General features: G+C 53.2%; 1 protein-coding gene across 1 annotated transcript in view; it reads right to left on the bottom strand.

Moving 5' to 3' along the window:
- The window catches only part of Celsr1 (cadherin EGF LAG seven-pass G-type receptor 1), a 135,221-nt gene extending 120,137 nt beyond the window's left edge, over window positions 1-15,084 (bottom strand). The window contains exon 1 of the mRNA XM_028753680.1: window positions 11,496-15,084. Within this exon, the coding sequence (XP_028609513.1) occupies window positions 11,496-15,084 (3,589 nt within the window). The remainder of the gene's footprint in view (window positions 1-11,495) is intronic.
- Between the last annotated feature and the right edge of the window lie 877 nt (window positions 15,085-15,961).

Raw genomic sequence — 15,961 nt, 5'->3', positions numbered from 1 at the left:
AGAGAGAGAGAGAGAGAGAGAGAGAGAGAGAGAGAGAGGAGAAAGCAGAGGTTGAGACAGTGACTGCAGTTGGTCCTTTAGTAACTGCTAGAGTCAATGTCATTGCCCCCAGACTGTGCTAACCCAAACAACAGACTTCTGAGCAAAACTCCACAGCTCGACTCTTACCTCCTGGGTACTCCAGGCATTGATTACTTGCCATCAGCATGCCTACCATAGACCCCAGAGTGGCCCAGTAGCTAGCCAAGGCAGTTTCTTCTCAGAGATCACTGCACAGAGGAACAAAGATACTCCTCCCAGACCAGGTGCCTAAGTTCCCTGGCTGCAGAGAACAGGAAGGGCTCTGTCTGATACAAGCCTGGCCATGGAAAAGTTTAGCATGATTTTCACATTATTTCATGTGTTTCTGGTTCAAAAGAGACCGGGCCCATGAGGGGAAAAAAAAAACAGGAAGGGAAAAAGAATTCTTGCTACAAACACATAGATCTCCCAGACTAAACCGGGGACCCGGATGGCTATGTCAACCCCAAAGCTAACAGCTTCCTGTCTAAGAGGCCACTTTGGCTTGCTGCCCTCCCATAGCCCCATCCAACACTGGTCATTTTCCATTTAGCACACAGTTGGTTCCAGAAGGCAGAATCCATCCCTACCTGTCCTGGCCTGGCTTCTGGTCTCATCTGCCCAAGTACATATATGTTCACGCTGGGGAGCTCATACAGGCACATGGTAAGTCCCCCACTGGATTTCCTGCCCTGTACACATGCGTGCACCCCTGACCTCCGATGACCACATGCCAGAGAGACAGGAAATTTCTCAGAACAATAAACCTTCATATTTTCCATTCTCCCATCTTTGAAGGTTTGAGGGACTTTTGCTTACACAGTAGAATTTTCCATGCCTAGGAGAGAGGGCTGACTTCTGCCATTTCGCTTGGCTTCAGGACACAGGGGGAGGGCATGCTATTGTCCTAAATGCTCCTGTACCACTTCCATGCTGCCATGTGACCAGCATCGATCGTCCCCTCCCTAAAGGACCCCTGGGAGCACAATATTCCCTCAGAACCCAGTGCACCATCATTTCCTGAATTATTTACGGAGTGGGAAGTCTGTGAGGATGCTCTCACTAGGGTCCGCATGCTGTGTGGCACTCGTTCTAATTAGGGAAGGATAAAGGAGCGGGTCCCTAGGCATCAGGCTTACAGGTCCCTCTGCCTACAGTCCAAGAAGCCTCCTTGGTCTTCATGTACCGGGATCACTGAGCCAAACTGCTAAACACTTTAAATGCCAATCAAAATGCATTCCCAGGGGTGTGTCTTTGACTCCTCAGAGAAGTGTCTATTACAACCTTCATCCACTTTTAAAATCACATTGCCTTCTTGTTGAGTCGGTGCTCACCACCCACTCTGAACACAACTACCCTTGCCAGCTAACAATTTGCAAGTGTTTCCTAGCAGTTCTTAGGATTTATTTTTATTATTTTTAATTATACATATGTGTGTCTGTCGGGGAGGTAGGTATTTGCACATGAGTCCAGGTGTCCTTGGAAGTCTGAGGCATGGGAATCCTCTGGTACCTAGTCACAGGCACTGTGAACGCCCCAATGAGTATGCTAGGAATTGAACTGGACCCTTCTTTTTTATTATTTTTATTGTTATTATATTATTATTATTGCTTTTATACCATTTTAATTACGTGCAAGTATTAAGGTCAGTTTTAGGTTGAGGAATTTTATTTATTATTATTATTATTTGCTTTTATACTATTTTAATTACAGAACTGGGCCCTTCTAAAAGAGCAGGAAGTGCTCCTAACCACTGAGCCATCCCACCAGCCTTTTAAAGGTTTTCAAGTGAGATATTATACAAGGCTAAGAAGACAATCTCCAAGCCACAGCTGGCCACCTGGAGGACTTCTGTTTGGGTAATTCTCACCCTAGAGAAAGGCAGGGAGGGAAAGGAGACATGCCAATGCTCTAGGAGAGCCAGAGGTATCTATAGGGGGTCAGAGAGAAGAGTACAGGCCAGGTGTCACCTCCAGAAGGCCCACTTACATCTCTTCCCAACAGGAGACAGTTTCTCAAGGAGCCTCTGCAGCTTCTGGCTTCTGACCCCACACACAAGGCATCAGAGAGGAAAACCCAGGGTGTGACTGGTGCAGCGGTGTCCCTCGGAGGAACTGTAGGGCTGCCACCAGATCGACGTTCTCAGTCACGGCACTGCAAGAGCACGCTTATCTCCTAACGCTAACACTGCCTATGGGTTTATTTGAATTAGCTGCTGTTAGTTTACCTTAACCAAGCGTCATTTAGATTAGATATGAATCACATCCTCAAACTGTTTTTAAATAAAGACACAGAACTGGAGGAGGAAAGACTATTGAGAGAGAGAGAGAGAGAGAGAGAGAGAGAGAGAGAGAGAGAGAGATTGGTTGTAATAGTTCTTGACGTAAACTACTTGGGCAGTTGAAGCAGGAGGATGGCTTGGAGTTTAAGGTTGGCCTGGAATATATAGTCAGTTCTGGACCAACCTGGGCAAAGCAAAGATAAAAAGGGATGGAGGGAGGAAAGGGGAGGGAGGTCGAGGGAGGGGGAAGAAAGGTGAGTAAGTGGCCTGAAGAAACTGAGAAGGGAGTGGGTCAGTAGGAAAAAGCACTTTAACCAAATCTGATGGCCTGACCCAAGTTTAGTCCCTGGGACCCACATGGTAGAGAGAACTGACCCCCATGAGTTGTCCTCTGACTAACCTGCACATGTCATGGCTCGCACATGCACCCCCTAAATAAATACACACCCCCTTTACAGTCCAGAGGGAGACAGCCTCAGAAGGCAGTTGCAGAGCTCACCATGAGCCCCTTATGTATGCTTCCTCAAACTTCAAAAGGAACTTTACTGGCCTAAATGCTAACCCACAGTGAGAAATTCACACCCCCTTCACTCGGTACCTTTACCCCAAAGTCCATTGCTTCCTATGACTGTTCCTCACCCTCACGCAAGAGAGCGCACAGAGACCCTATCCCCCCCCCCCCCCCGTCCCCATCTCTACTGTTAGCCCTTCAGCTCAGTCACTCATGCCATGGGGCTACACCCATGCGTATTACCCAGCCCTGCACCCTCCCGAACTATGATCCTCTCATGATCACCCCCTCTACAAAAGAGGTGCATGGACCACATGACCACAGAGCCCAAGAGAAGAGAAGGAAAGTAGAATATAGAGGGCAGGGAACGCTCCCACAAGTTAGGGGGGGCAGGAAAGTGGCACTGTACCAAGGGGAAGTCCAAACCAAAGAAGTGCAGAGCAGAGAAGGCAGAAGCAGCCCCACTGGGCATCTGGGCAGAAGACAGCATCACCCAGTACCTTGGGCATACCTCAGGGTGTAAGATGTGTTATATTTCAGTACTGATAGGATGTCATCCACCACACACAGACAGACACAGGACACACACACACACCATGCCAGCTTAGTTTTGGACCACTGATACCAGACAGCTTTGCAAAGCCACCCCCAGGTCACCCTAAGGCCACCCTCAGCTGGACTACACTCTTTGGTTCAACTCACATGGGTGCACAGAGGTTCCAGAACCAACCCTCCTTCAGAACTGTGTCAGCCAAACAGATTTTCCCTAGCCCTATGGCTGCTACCCTTGCTCACGGGACATCCTATTGGCCCAAGGTCTTCACTGGCTGCCAGTGAGGCCTCTTATAAGTGGACAGACATCCCTGATATCCTGGCATGCTGGAAACAGAAAGAAGGACAGACAGACACAAAGACCAAAGAGTGGAGCGGCAAGGGAGACAGTCCCCACAGACTGATCACCAGCCCACCAGAGGAAGGGGATATTTAGTCTCTCACATCCAGCCTAACCAGTGTGGCACCCACAGTCACTGATGCTATCTCAGGCAGTGTCTCTAGCAGCCCTCACCATCCTCCTATAGTGATGATGCCTGCTGGTCCAGCTCCACTGAGGAAACTGAGATCCAGCCACCTCAGGAAGATAGACCCCCCCATCTTCAACATGTCACGTGACCCAGGGGGCAAACTAAATCCAAAGGCCCAAAGCCAAGGCCATACACCAGTCTCTGAGCCACCTCCTAAACCTGCTCGGCCCACCTCCCCTGACTAGCTGCTTCCGGTGCCCAGGTCTAGATACAGACAATGCTACCCGTTTCCCTCCGTCAGCTCCATCAGCATCCCATCTCCAGAACCCAGGCTGCGGGTAAAGTGATCTGGTGGGACAATGGAGATGAGAGGGATGGAGTCTTAGAAAGCCAGTCCTCCCACCCCAGGGAGCTGCCCCTCACCTAAGACCTCAGCAACCACTAATCCCTAAGCTAGCATCCATAGCTAGCCTTTGCTGGGAGCCAGCAACACCCAAGCATCCCAACAGAGCAGCCCCATGGCTCACAGGAAGGCAGGAAAACCAAATGCAGGGACAGAGGAAAGAGGCTGGTATGGCCTGGGGAGAGCCATACTTCATCTCCCCTCTGACATTTGTTAACTAGTGACCTGGGGACACAAGGCTATCTCCATGTCTGAAAAATAGGGAATCGTCACTCTGAGGAAAAGGCCCCAGGCACTCAGAGCTCACCTGCTGACCCAAAGTTCACTTTCATGAGCAGCACCCCAGGAAAATGCAGGCACAAAGTCCCCAAAGACAACACACCTGTTCCAACAGCTCTGAGATGTGACATGCCACATACTGTGTACATTTGACACCCGATCTCAGCTGACCAGTCCAAGTTGTTGATAGCCAGCATGACTCCTCTCTCTCATAAAGGGGTCCTGAGGTACTGGGGAGACATTCAAGGCCAGTCTCTCAGAAACCCACTGTGCCCTGAAAGATGCCCTGGAAGGAGTTAAAATTGTGTTGGAAAGGCTGACTGAAAAGTGGACCCTGGTGTGTGTGTGTGTGTGTGTGTGTGTGTGTGTGTGCCTTTCTCCAGGTCTTCAAGTGATCAGATCCTACTGCAGCTACACAGACAAGGGGCTGATATGGGCTTTCTCACTTTTAGAACCCAAAGGTAAACAATGCAAAAGGTAAACGAATCACCAAGGTGTCCCCAAGTTCTCACCGGAAGCACATGTGTGAGAACCTCAACCACAGTTCCCTGAAGGGAAAAATCTTAGCCCTGCCCTTTCCAGCCAAGTCTCCAGGTACACAAAGAGAGACTGAAGATATCTTTGGGATATCTTTGCCTTCGACCCCCTGTGTGGAGCTGCTGATCTTTGACCTGGCAGGAGCTCTGCCCTTGAATCCCTTCAGATGGACAGCTCATTCCAGAAACAATCCACAGAAGTTGGCTGAGCAGTTGGTCTCTCAGACCCTTCCAGTGAAGGCCCCAGCCCTCCATGTCTCCTCAGGTGGCCTCTTCTTACCCTTCCAAGCAGAGGTCGCCATGTTGGGAGGCAACAGGAAGCCAAGGTCTTTCACTGCCGCCTCTCCCCACACCACACCAAGAATTTAATTCTGGTCATTTATGCAAACCTGTATTCAGGTTACAGGACAACAAGAAAAAAAAAAACTTAGTAAACTATTTCCCCCCCAAGGCTACAAGCTAAAAGAATTGTGCCAAACTTATGAGTATTTTCCACATGCTCTGCCTCTCAAGATAAGATCTACCTCTGTTTGAATCCCAGTGCTGGCAGGGACAGAGGCCCGTGGCACAGGGCCACACACCACACCCCAGGCACACACATTGCTGCCAGGGGCCCCCACCTTCCACCACTTACTTCCCCAACAGGTTTCTGATGGCAGTGTGTCAGCCTAAACCCAAGTGGTCTTTTCAACGGTGACAGCAGATTGTGGATGAGTTCAGGTGTCACCAGGAGCATGGGCCACTTTTGAGGCATGTCCACTCTCTGAGTTTTGTCAAGGGCCTTCATGTTACTCCCCTGAGTTCCACCTGCCTGCCACTGTACGTAGGGCTGAGGTGGGTATCTAGCTGTATCCTGGTGCCCTATGGCTGGTGGTTGGGCCATGTCCTAGGCCCTTCCTCATGCAGTAAGTCACTCACAGAGACACAGCACTACTGCCCAGCAGTGATAGTCACCCCAACTACCAACACCCAAAGGTGCCAGGGCCCACACTAGGTGAACATCTGCATGGTTGTGTGTGCACACACATGCGCATACACACACACACATACACACACACACACACACACACGCACGCACATGAGACAGCTGTGTCTTAGCCCTTTCTATACCTTACTCAGAACAATGGTGTCTCCTGTTCCGGAAAGGGGACCCTGGACTCCAGCTCGTATGGAGACACAGAACCCATGCTGAGCTCACTTTAGTCAGACCACTAACCTCAGGTCCCTGACTCAATGTGCCATTGATCATCCCCTCCATTCTTCTCTGCGTGTCCCTGCCTGCTCCAACTCACACAACTCTTCCCAGCTACCAGCCCACTCAGTCTGTGGTCCCCCAAAGTGAGACCTGGGCCCGATCCGGATCACACACATCTTGTGTACTATGCCCCACTGCTGCCACAGGCTAAGTGCCCTATGCGTCCTGCCCTTGCTTATCACAGGGATGGGATGATGACAGTATTGCCTGCTGTCTGTATCCTGAAGTAGCACCACAAGAACTGAATATGCCCTGACAGGCCTGGGGAAAGTTACTGACATAAAGTACGTCAACTGCCACTGACGCTCTCGTCTTCTGGGATCTGATGTCCCAGCCGGGCACATCTCTGCCCTGCCAATCACACTCCACAGATACACCCTCAAGGGACCAAGACCAGCCTCCTGAGCTTCTTCTATTTTCCTTCACCCATGCAGCAGCCACAGGTGGACCATAGCATAGCCGTTGCTCTAAATACCCCTGACAAAGCTGATGGGTCGTAGGGTCAGCCCTCTCCAGACACGAGGAAGCCTGCCACTCCAGGACCCACTACCAGGTACCTGCTACACAGTCCACACTGCACAGTTCCTCTTCTCCACTATAGCTTGGATTTTCCCTGCCCTCCTTGAACTTATCTATCTATCTATCTATCTATCTATCTATCATCTATCAATCATCTGTCTATCTATCATCTATCAATCATCTATCTATCTATCTATTATCTATCAAACATCTGTCTGTCTATCTATCTATCTATTATCTATCAATCATCTGTCTATCTATCATCTATCTATGTATTATCTATCAAACATCTGTCTATCTATCTATCTATCTATCATCTATCAATCATTTGTCTATCTATCATCTATCTATCTATCTATCTATCTATCTATCTATCTATCTATCTATCTATCATCTATCTCTATCCATCTTCAGAAGGCCTGGAGCTACACTGTATTCAATATTCAGTATTCAATAAGGAACATTAGCTAGGCACGTTGATATACACCTTTAATCCCTGCACTCAGGAGACAGAGGCAGGCGGATCCCTGAGTTCCAGGTCAGCCTGGACTACAGAATGAGTTCCAGGGTAGTTCCAGTACATAGGCAGTTCCAGGGCTACACAGAAAGAGCCAGTCTCAAAATAAACAAATAGTAAATAAATAAATAAATATTAAATGCCAAAATTAAACACCAAGCATGGTGGCACATGCCTTTAATCCCAGCACTTGGGAGGCAAAGGCAGGTGGATCTCTCAGTTTAAGAGATTAGCCTGGTCTACAAGAGTTCTAGGACAGCTAGGGCTATTGCACAGAGAAGCCCTGACTTGAAAAACCAAGATAGATAGATAGATAGATAGATAGATAGATAGATAGATAGATAGATAAAATTTAAACACTCCAAGTTATCAAAGCCTTCAGTTAGCTGGTTGCCCCAAGTGCCTAACTTCCCAGCGGTTTGTGTCACTGAGTAAGGCTAACTCTGCCAACGGGGTGGTTTAAGCACCTCTGATTCTTTGCTAACTGTTGAGTTTTATGGGAAATATGACACGGCATGTCCAGACCATGCCTGGCACAACTATCCGCTCATTTCCTTGTTTGAAAAGTCACTGTGATATCCTCTATTTAACTGGGCAAATACGCTCCAAAGCCGATCAAGCCTGGACGGCTCTGCACCGTGCACTCCCCACTGGGGCAAGCGGCTTCATTATTTGGCTGCGTTCTGATGTTTTCTGACACGTCTGAATGACTCATCAGCCAGTCTTTCTGACCCTACAAATAATACTTTCCCCACATCCACAAGTGACACATATTAATAGCCATGGCAGGAACTGTGCCTTCCCGCCAACAGCCATGTTCTCTAAGGCGAGGTTGAAGCCCTGAACTACAGGCACCTACATGTTTCAGGTGTGTTAAAAATGTCAATGCTGGGGGCTTGTGAGAGGGATCAGCAGGGAAAGGGGCTTAGCACCAAGCCTGACAACTGGAGTTCAAGTCCTGGGACCCGCCTGGTGGAAGGGGAGAACCAACTATCGGAGATATCCTGTAACCTCCAGATGAACCCCGTGGTACACGACATCTGTGCACATTCACACACTAACTAAATACATAATGGAATGTCAGTATCACTAAAAAAATAAAAAATAAATAAACATTGTAGAGAAAATCTTCAGCACTTGATTTCTCAACTTGTTATTAGAGAAAGGCCAACACAACTAACTTTCCCTATGTCCATAAGAAAAACTCACCAGCACAGAATAGAAAACGGCATCCAAACACCCCACAATAGAAAAAGAACACCTAGAAAGACCAGCATGCAAAAAAGGCAGCTATTTGAATGATCACCTGTAGACTGAAATTTTTTTTAAAAAACAGTTTTATCTTGGAGGAGTACAGAACCATCAACAATCTTTTTACACTGAAAAGGGCCATCCCCTCCCTGGCCCCCAGTTACCCCCCCCCTCCAGGACCCCAGCCCCTCACCTCCCCCCACTCCCAGCTCCCACCTCTCTCTAGCACCCCAGCCCCTCACCTCACACACTGCCCCCAGTCCCTCAGCCCCCCATCTCCACCAGGTACCCCTCCCCAATCCATCAGGCTCCTCTCAGGGCTGAGGGCTTGAAGCCGTTCAGGGCTCCAGCAAGACCCAATCACCACCAGGCCGTAGATCCAGCACTTGAGGGCAGTAATAGCTTCAAAGGCTTTAGGGCATGGCTGTAAATACTGTAAAGCCAATTACTCGACACTGAAAGCTCTGCTGAATGAGTCTGAATCAACAGCTTTCCCACACTGTTCCTTCATAAAATGCAAGAGTCGCCTCCGGGAGAACCCAGGCCTGGTCTGGTCTCTTCGCTGGCCTGCTGTTGAGACCTGCAGGCCTTGTGGTCACAGTGAATCTCTTCTTTGAAGAATGAAACAGTCAAAGGACTGTTTAAGGGCCAGAGCATGGCGGCATGCACATCCTAACAGATCGCCCAAATGGTGGTGGAATTAAGTCAGTTCAGTAACTCATCCCTGGAACCTCTTCCCTCAGTGGGGTAAGTTTTCATCCTGATCACAGAGCCCCTGCCCCACAGACTATTGCTCCACACCTCTGGGCCTCCGTCTGTGTCTTTATGCGGAAACCTCCTGTTGCCATTGGAACAGTAGGAACAACGTGAGAGTTTAGAAAGCTGCTGGGAGTCAGAGCCGGAGGGAATGATCATCACAGAGCGGATGTGCAGAGGCACATGAGGCCCCAGGTTCACGGGAGAACACCATCTCAGACAAGAGTCCCTGATGATCACCAAGCAGTGGGAGCCCTAAAGCGCCACAGCTGTGGTCAGACTGTGTGTCTACACAAGTACTACAAACCACCTCCCTGTGAATCCATCCATTGCAGACACACAAATGCCCCAGTTTCCAGCATGGACCTACTCCCCCTTAAACACTCTTACACTCTCCCCAGATCTAGGTGATGTGTTTATAAAAAGATAAAGAGTATGTCCTATGGGTGTGTAGTGAAGTATGGGGGAAGGGAATGCCTCTGCGGGCCCATGCTGAGGCATCCCTTCCCACTGAGGGACCAGCCACACACTGGTATAGTATAGAATAGAGCTTATTCAGAGGGGAGCTCAGAGGGTAGTAGAGACAGAGAAAGGCAGAGAAAGAGAGTAGAGAAGTAGAGGCCAGCCATGAGCACATGGAGAGAGGGGGAAGGGAAGGGGAAGGGGTGAGGGGACAGAGGGATCAAGAGAGCAAGAGAGCAAGAGAGCAAGAGAGAGAGGAGAGGGCAAGCAGCCCCTTTTATAGTGGGCCAGGCCTACTTGGCTGTTGCCAGGTAACTGTGGGTGTGGAGTTTAGACAAAATGCCAACACTAGGCCCAACCGTTTTTTGGTTAAATTTTCTACTCTATTTTATCTAGAAGACATAGAGCTGAAGGAAACAGAACTTACTAGAAGCAGCCACAACCATGGTTAACAACTTAGGAGTGTGTTCCAAGGTTGTATCTCCACTTTCTCCCCAACAGATAGATCACGACCAAAGCCATGTTGGGTCACCACACTGCTTCCAAACCAAGCCCTGAAGTCCCACATGGTATTAATAGACCACCAGAAGGGAGCCTAGTGACCCCTGGCTCCTCCTGCTTAAGAATCTCAGCCAACAGTGTAATGAGACAAGTAGAAAACAGACCTTCCATTTGATCACATCCCATAACCTCCTGTCAACATGAAACATGGACTCAGGGCTCCACACACCTGAGCCCTCCTCCCTGATATTATATTGGTCAATGGCCTGTCCCAGCTGATGGAATCCATACCTGTGAACTCCAAGCAGCCGGGTCCCTCCCAGAGCCACTACGACCCTTTCATTGTCCCTTAGCCCCCTGTTCAACACTCTCTCCTCTGGGTCTCCCAGCACCCAGGCCTTGTTACACACAGCAGGTTTGCTGCCAAGCCTGAGAAGGTTGAGCTGGCACTTCCTCTCCTTTCTGCCCATCCTCCTGCACCTCCCCACCAGCCCTGAAGCAGGCTGCTGGTTCTCACACTAACCTGTACAGCCTATGAACAAACTCCCAAATTATAAGCCCGAGTCCAGGGACCGGAGCCAAGATCAAAGAGGGTTGCGCTTTTCAAAGAGTCACCCAGAGGCAGCACATATGAGCCCATTGTTATTATCTAGAGGAGACAGAAAAGCTAGACCAAGGGAACCCCAGCCATATTACAGGGTGACTCAGGGACCATCCAGCAATTTCCAACGGTCCCACCCAGGAACTAATTGGCACATGGAGCAGGGAGTGACCTTTGATCCTTCCAGACAGCCATGCATGCAGCAGGCTTACGAAGAAACATCACTGGACAAACCAGACAACTTGGATAACCCTAAAGCCAGGTTTTAACAGCATGATTTGGGAGAAGCATAGAAAAACCCTACATGTGAGCTTGAAGCAGCCCAGGCTTGCTCCCCACAAAGCTGCTGAAGTGAGGTGCCTCCTCCTCTGCAGACCTGGGTAGAGAGCACACCCCCACCGTGCAAATCACAGGAGCAAATGCCAAGATGGCTGCCCAGGCACTGCCCATATGTGTCTAAGCATGCCCAGGCGGCTTTTGGCGGGTCCCAGCGTCTCTCCGGGAGTCCCGAGGGAGCAGCTCCTGCCCACAGGCCACTCACCTGACACAGACACCTCCATGAGCGCCTCCAGTGGCCGGTTGTTGTCCAGGTCCCGACTGAGCTGCAGCTCTCCCGTGCTGGGATCCAGCAGCAGCAGGCTCAGCTCATTGCCTTGCAGAAAGGTGTAATTGAGGCTGTCAGATAGGTCCGGGTCATGGGCTGGGATGCGGCCGATCACACCACTGGGGAAACTATTGGATTTATTGGTGACATAGTTGTTGAAGAGGATCTGGAAGTCAGGCAGCTCTGGTGGGTTGTCATTCTGGTCCAGGAGACGGATGTGCACGGTGGCTCGGCTTACCAGAGGAGCAGATGTGGCCTGCACCACCAACATATAGTCTCTCCGGACCTCAAAATCCAGCTCCACCAGGGCACGGAGGTCCCCACTCAGTAGGTCCAGCTGGAAGACCTCTGGCACGTTGCCCTCCACGATCTGATACATGATCTGGGCATTTGGACCTTCATCCGGGTCATTGGCCCTTATTCTTGCCACCACTGAACCCACAGGGCTATTCTCCTCCACAAACAGCTCCAGCTCATCCTTCTCAAACACTGGGGGGTTGTCATTAATGTCCAAGACAGTCACCTGAATCTCCACTGAAGCACTGAGGGGATTTGGGTTGCCCCTATCTACAGCTAGAGCCCAAAGGTTGTACACGGCCACATTCTCTCTGTCTAGCCGGCGCTGGGTACGGATCACCCCAGATGTGGGCTCAATGTAAAAATCTCCATCTCCGTCGTCCCCACCCTGGAAAGTGTACAGGAGGCGGCCATTAGGGCCTGAGTCCCGGTCTGTAGCAGAGACCTGGAGGACACTGGTAGACGGGGGCGCATCCTCAAAAACAGAACCCTGGTAGAAATCTCGAAGGAACCTGGGTGCATTGTCATTGGCGTCGAGGATAAGGATCTCCAGAGAGGTTGTGTCTGACTTCTGAGGAATGCCATTGTCCTGAGCCGTGATGGCCAGCGTGTAGGCAGCTTGGTCCTCATAGTCAAGTTCCGTCATGGTATAGATGGTGCCAGTGTCTGGGTCAATGCGGAACTGTGGTACCGGATCCTCTAGCACATAGGTGATGCGGGCGTTCTCACCCGTATCCTCATCTGTGGCACTGATGGTGGCAATGGAGGTGCCCACGGGCCGGTCTTCACTAACGCTGACCGTGTAGTGGGAACTCTGGAAGACTGGCCTGTGGGTATTGGCATCCGTGACATTGATAAAGACCTGTGCAGTGTGTGAACGCGTGCCATCGGACGCGGTCACAGCCAGCACATACTGGCGTTCCTGCTTGTAGTCCAGGGGCAGTGCCAAGGTGATGAGGCCACCACCGCTCTGGCTGCTCAGTGCAAAGCGGTTGCGGGTGTTTCCACCCGTCAGCTGGTAGGTGATCACACTGTTGGCATCACGGTCTCGGGCCCTGAGGGTCAGCACGCTGCTCCCCACAGCCGCGTCCTCATTCAAACGCAGCTCATACACAGGCTGCGTGAACATGGGGTCGTTATCGTTGACATCCAGCACCGTGATGGACACGCTGGCAGAGGAGCTCATGGGTGGTGAACCGTGGTCCACTGCTTCAACCCCAAAGCTGTAGTGTTCTATCTCCTCACGGTCCAGCTCTGCACACACAGTAATCCAACCAGAGCTGTTATGGATCTGGAAGGGGAAGTCTGGAGCAGAGGCGGGGTTCTCAGAGTCGACACTGCTGCTCCCCAAGATAGTGGAGGCTATGTCCACCAGACGATACTGCAGCCTGGCATTCTCCCCTGCATCCGCATCCACTGCCTGGATGTGCAGGACCGAGTGGCCGAGGGGCACATTCTCCAGCACGGCAGCCTGGAAGGGGCTGCTCACAAAGATGGGTGCATTGTCATTCACGTCTAACACCTGAACTGAGACCAGCCCTGAGGAATTAATGAGAGGAGGCCGGCCCCCATCCTGTGCCTTGATGCGCAGGGTGTACTCCCGGATGGCCTCGAAGTCCAGCGGGTTGATAACATCCAGGCTCCCAGTAAGTGAATGCAGGTAGAACTGACCCTTCAGGTTGCCACTAACGATACTGTAGTGTATGGCTGCATTCTGCCCCTGGTCTTTGTCAGTGGCTTGGACTCGAAGCACAGCGGTGTTGACAGCTACATCTTCTGGGACTTGAACTACATAGCGCTTCTCACTGAACTGGGGGTAGTTGTCATTCTCGTCTTCTACCACTATGTGGACGGTGGCTGAGGCACTGAGTGGGCCTGGATTGCGACCCTGGTCATTGGCCTCTACCAGCAGCTGGTACTCAGCCGCTTCCTCACGGTCCACCACAGCCCGTGTGCGCACGACACCCGATCGTGCGTCTATCTCAAAGACACCACCTGCGCCCTCCAGCAGACGATAGCGCATGTTGGCGTTGGAAGGAGCATCCCCGTCGGTGGCACGGATGGTCAGAACCTCATAGCCCACCTCGAGGTTCTCTCGAATTCGCTCTCGGTATTCAGACTGCTCAAACACCGGGCTGTGGTCGTTAGTGTCACTGACAGTTACGGTGAGGTAGGTGGCAGCTGAGCGTCTCGGGGAGCCGTGGTCCACAGCACTAACTTTGAGTACATGAGTGTCCTTGGTCTCGCGGTCCAGGGCGCGGGCCGTGGTCACTGCACCGGTGGCGGCATCGATGAGGAAGTAGCCATTAGAGCGCTCATCGAACAGCGCCTCCATCTGGTAGCTAAGGCGTCCTGCTTCGCCTTCGTCTGGGTCGTGCGCGCGCAGTTCGATGACCGCAGTGCCCGCAGGCTCATTCTCAGGCACTGACACCTGGTAACTGGGCAACGGGAACTGCGGGCTCGTGCTACTGCCCGCGCCCCGCCTAGACCGTCGCACCACCCCCGCCCGAGGTTGGGACAGGTTAGGCGACGATGGCGACACCGAGGGCGACTCTGAGGGCGTACCGGAGATCTCCTCTATTACCAGCTCTACCCAAACGGCGCCTGCCGCGCGTCCCAGGGCGCACACCAGGCGCAGCCCAACTGAACCTCCTGGCCGCAGGCAAATGGGTCCGCGCCTGCAGCGGGTCCCTGCGATCGGCGGGCAGCTGCAGGCGGGGAAGTTGGTGATGGCCTCAAGCACCGAAGTTAGTGAGGCTGCGCCGCCTCCTGAGGCCGGGAAGCAGAGCGCATCTCCGAGCCCAGGCACCGAGCGGACGGCCCGAGAGCGCAGTTCCGCACCACCGGCCGAGCGGCGCAGCAGCCGGACCCCACAGCGGGCACCATAGGCGCGTGCCCTCAGTACCAGGCTCGGGGCCGTCGGGGCGCCACGGGCGACCAGCCGGACCTGCAGCGGCAGCAGCCTCCCGGCCAAGCGTGCACAACTCCGGGTCCCCGAGCCTAGCCCAAGCCGCCGATCCGCCGCTGGCCCCTCGCGGCTCACGTCCAGCACCTCCCGAGGCGTGCGCGTGGTGTCCAACCTGTAGATCCAGCCGGGTCCGAGGGCGAAGGCGCGGGCCGCGCCGGGCACCCGCAGCTCCCAGGCGGCTGCTCCCAGCCCCAGAGCTGGCAGGGCGGCGGAGGCCAGCAACACCAGCGCGGGTAGCACGCGCGGCGATGACGGCGCCATGGCCCGGAGCCACAGCCCGAGCCGGGCGCCGGAGCACAATCCATGCACCCGGCGCACCTCCGCATCCACCCGGCGCGGCCGGGGGGCGGCTCCCGCGCGCCCAGCGCCGGGCCCTCGGGGCGGCCCGCGCTCAGCCTCCCCGGGGGCCCTGGCGAGGACACCGGGGGCCGCGCGCCCGGCCTCCCGCTCAGCTTCCACTTCGAGAGCACTTTGCGAAAGTTTGCCAAGTTGGTTTCAAGATGGCTCCTCCGCGCGTCCCGGGAGGGCGCCGCGCATCAACCTGCAGCAGCGCCGGCTCCAGGCGGCTCCAGGTGGCCCCAGCACCGACTCCGCTGGGCGGGCGTGGGAAGCTGGGCGGGCCCGGGGCGGGGCGGGGGCTGCGATCACCACACGGTCCGCAGACCCCGGCGACGAATTTCTGGCTGGGCGGTATGCTTTGCCAGCGCCCCCGCCACTCTTTCTCTCCCCGCCCCCGGCCCCGCCCCGCCCCCTCCCAGTCGCTCATTGTTCAGCCCAGGGTGGGGGAGATGAGGGGGAGGGAGCCAGCCGGGAGGTGCGCGCCCCGATGATCTCCATGGAGACGTGGGGGCGCGGCCCCGGCGGGGACTGGGCTCCAGCCCCCTCCCTTGCGGCCTCCGCACCCAGCCTCCGCGGGGGGCGGGGCCCTGGGGGCGCGGCACTCAACTACTGCTCTAGGGTCCCGGGTTGCTGCTGCCAAGAGTCGTTTGTACAGTTCCTCTGGGCCGAGTGCGGTTCAAGCCTCGCAAGCACCTGGCAGGACTGATCTATGAGTTAGATGCCCCTGGCGTCGTGAGGGTTAAATCTAGGGTTCCAAGACACAGAGGTGCTAGAAAACTTCGGTAGAGTCGTGGCGGTG

The sequence above is a fragment of the Grammomys surdaster genome, unplaced genomic scaffold (assembly GCF_004785775.1).
Source record: "Grammomys surdaster isolate TR1022 unplaced genomic scaffold, NIH_TR_1.0 125953, whole genome shotgun sequence".
Lineage (NCBI taxonomy): Eukaryota > Metazoa > Chordata > Mammalia > Rodentia > Muridae > Grammomys > Grammomys surdaster.
The sequence above is the reverse complement of the archived record's forward strand: the minus strand, read 5'-3'. Positions and strand labels throughout refer to the sequence as shown.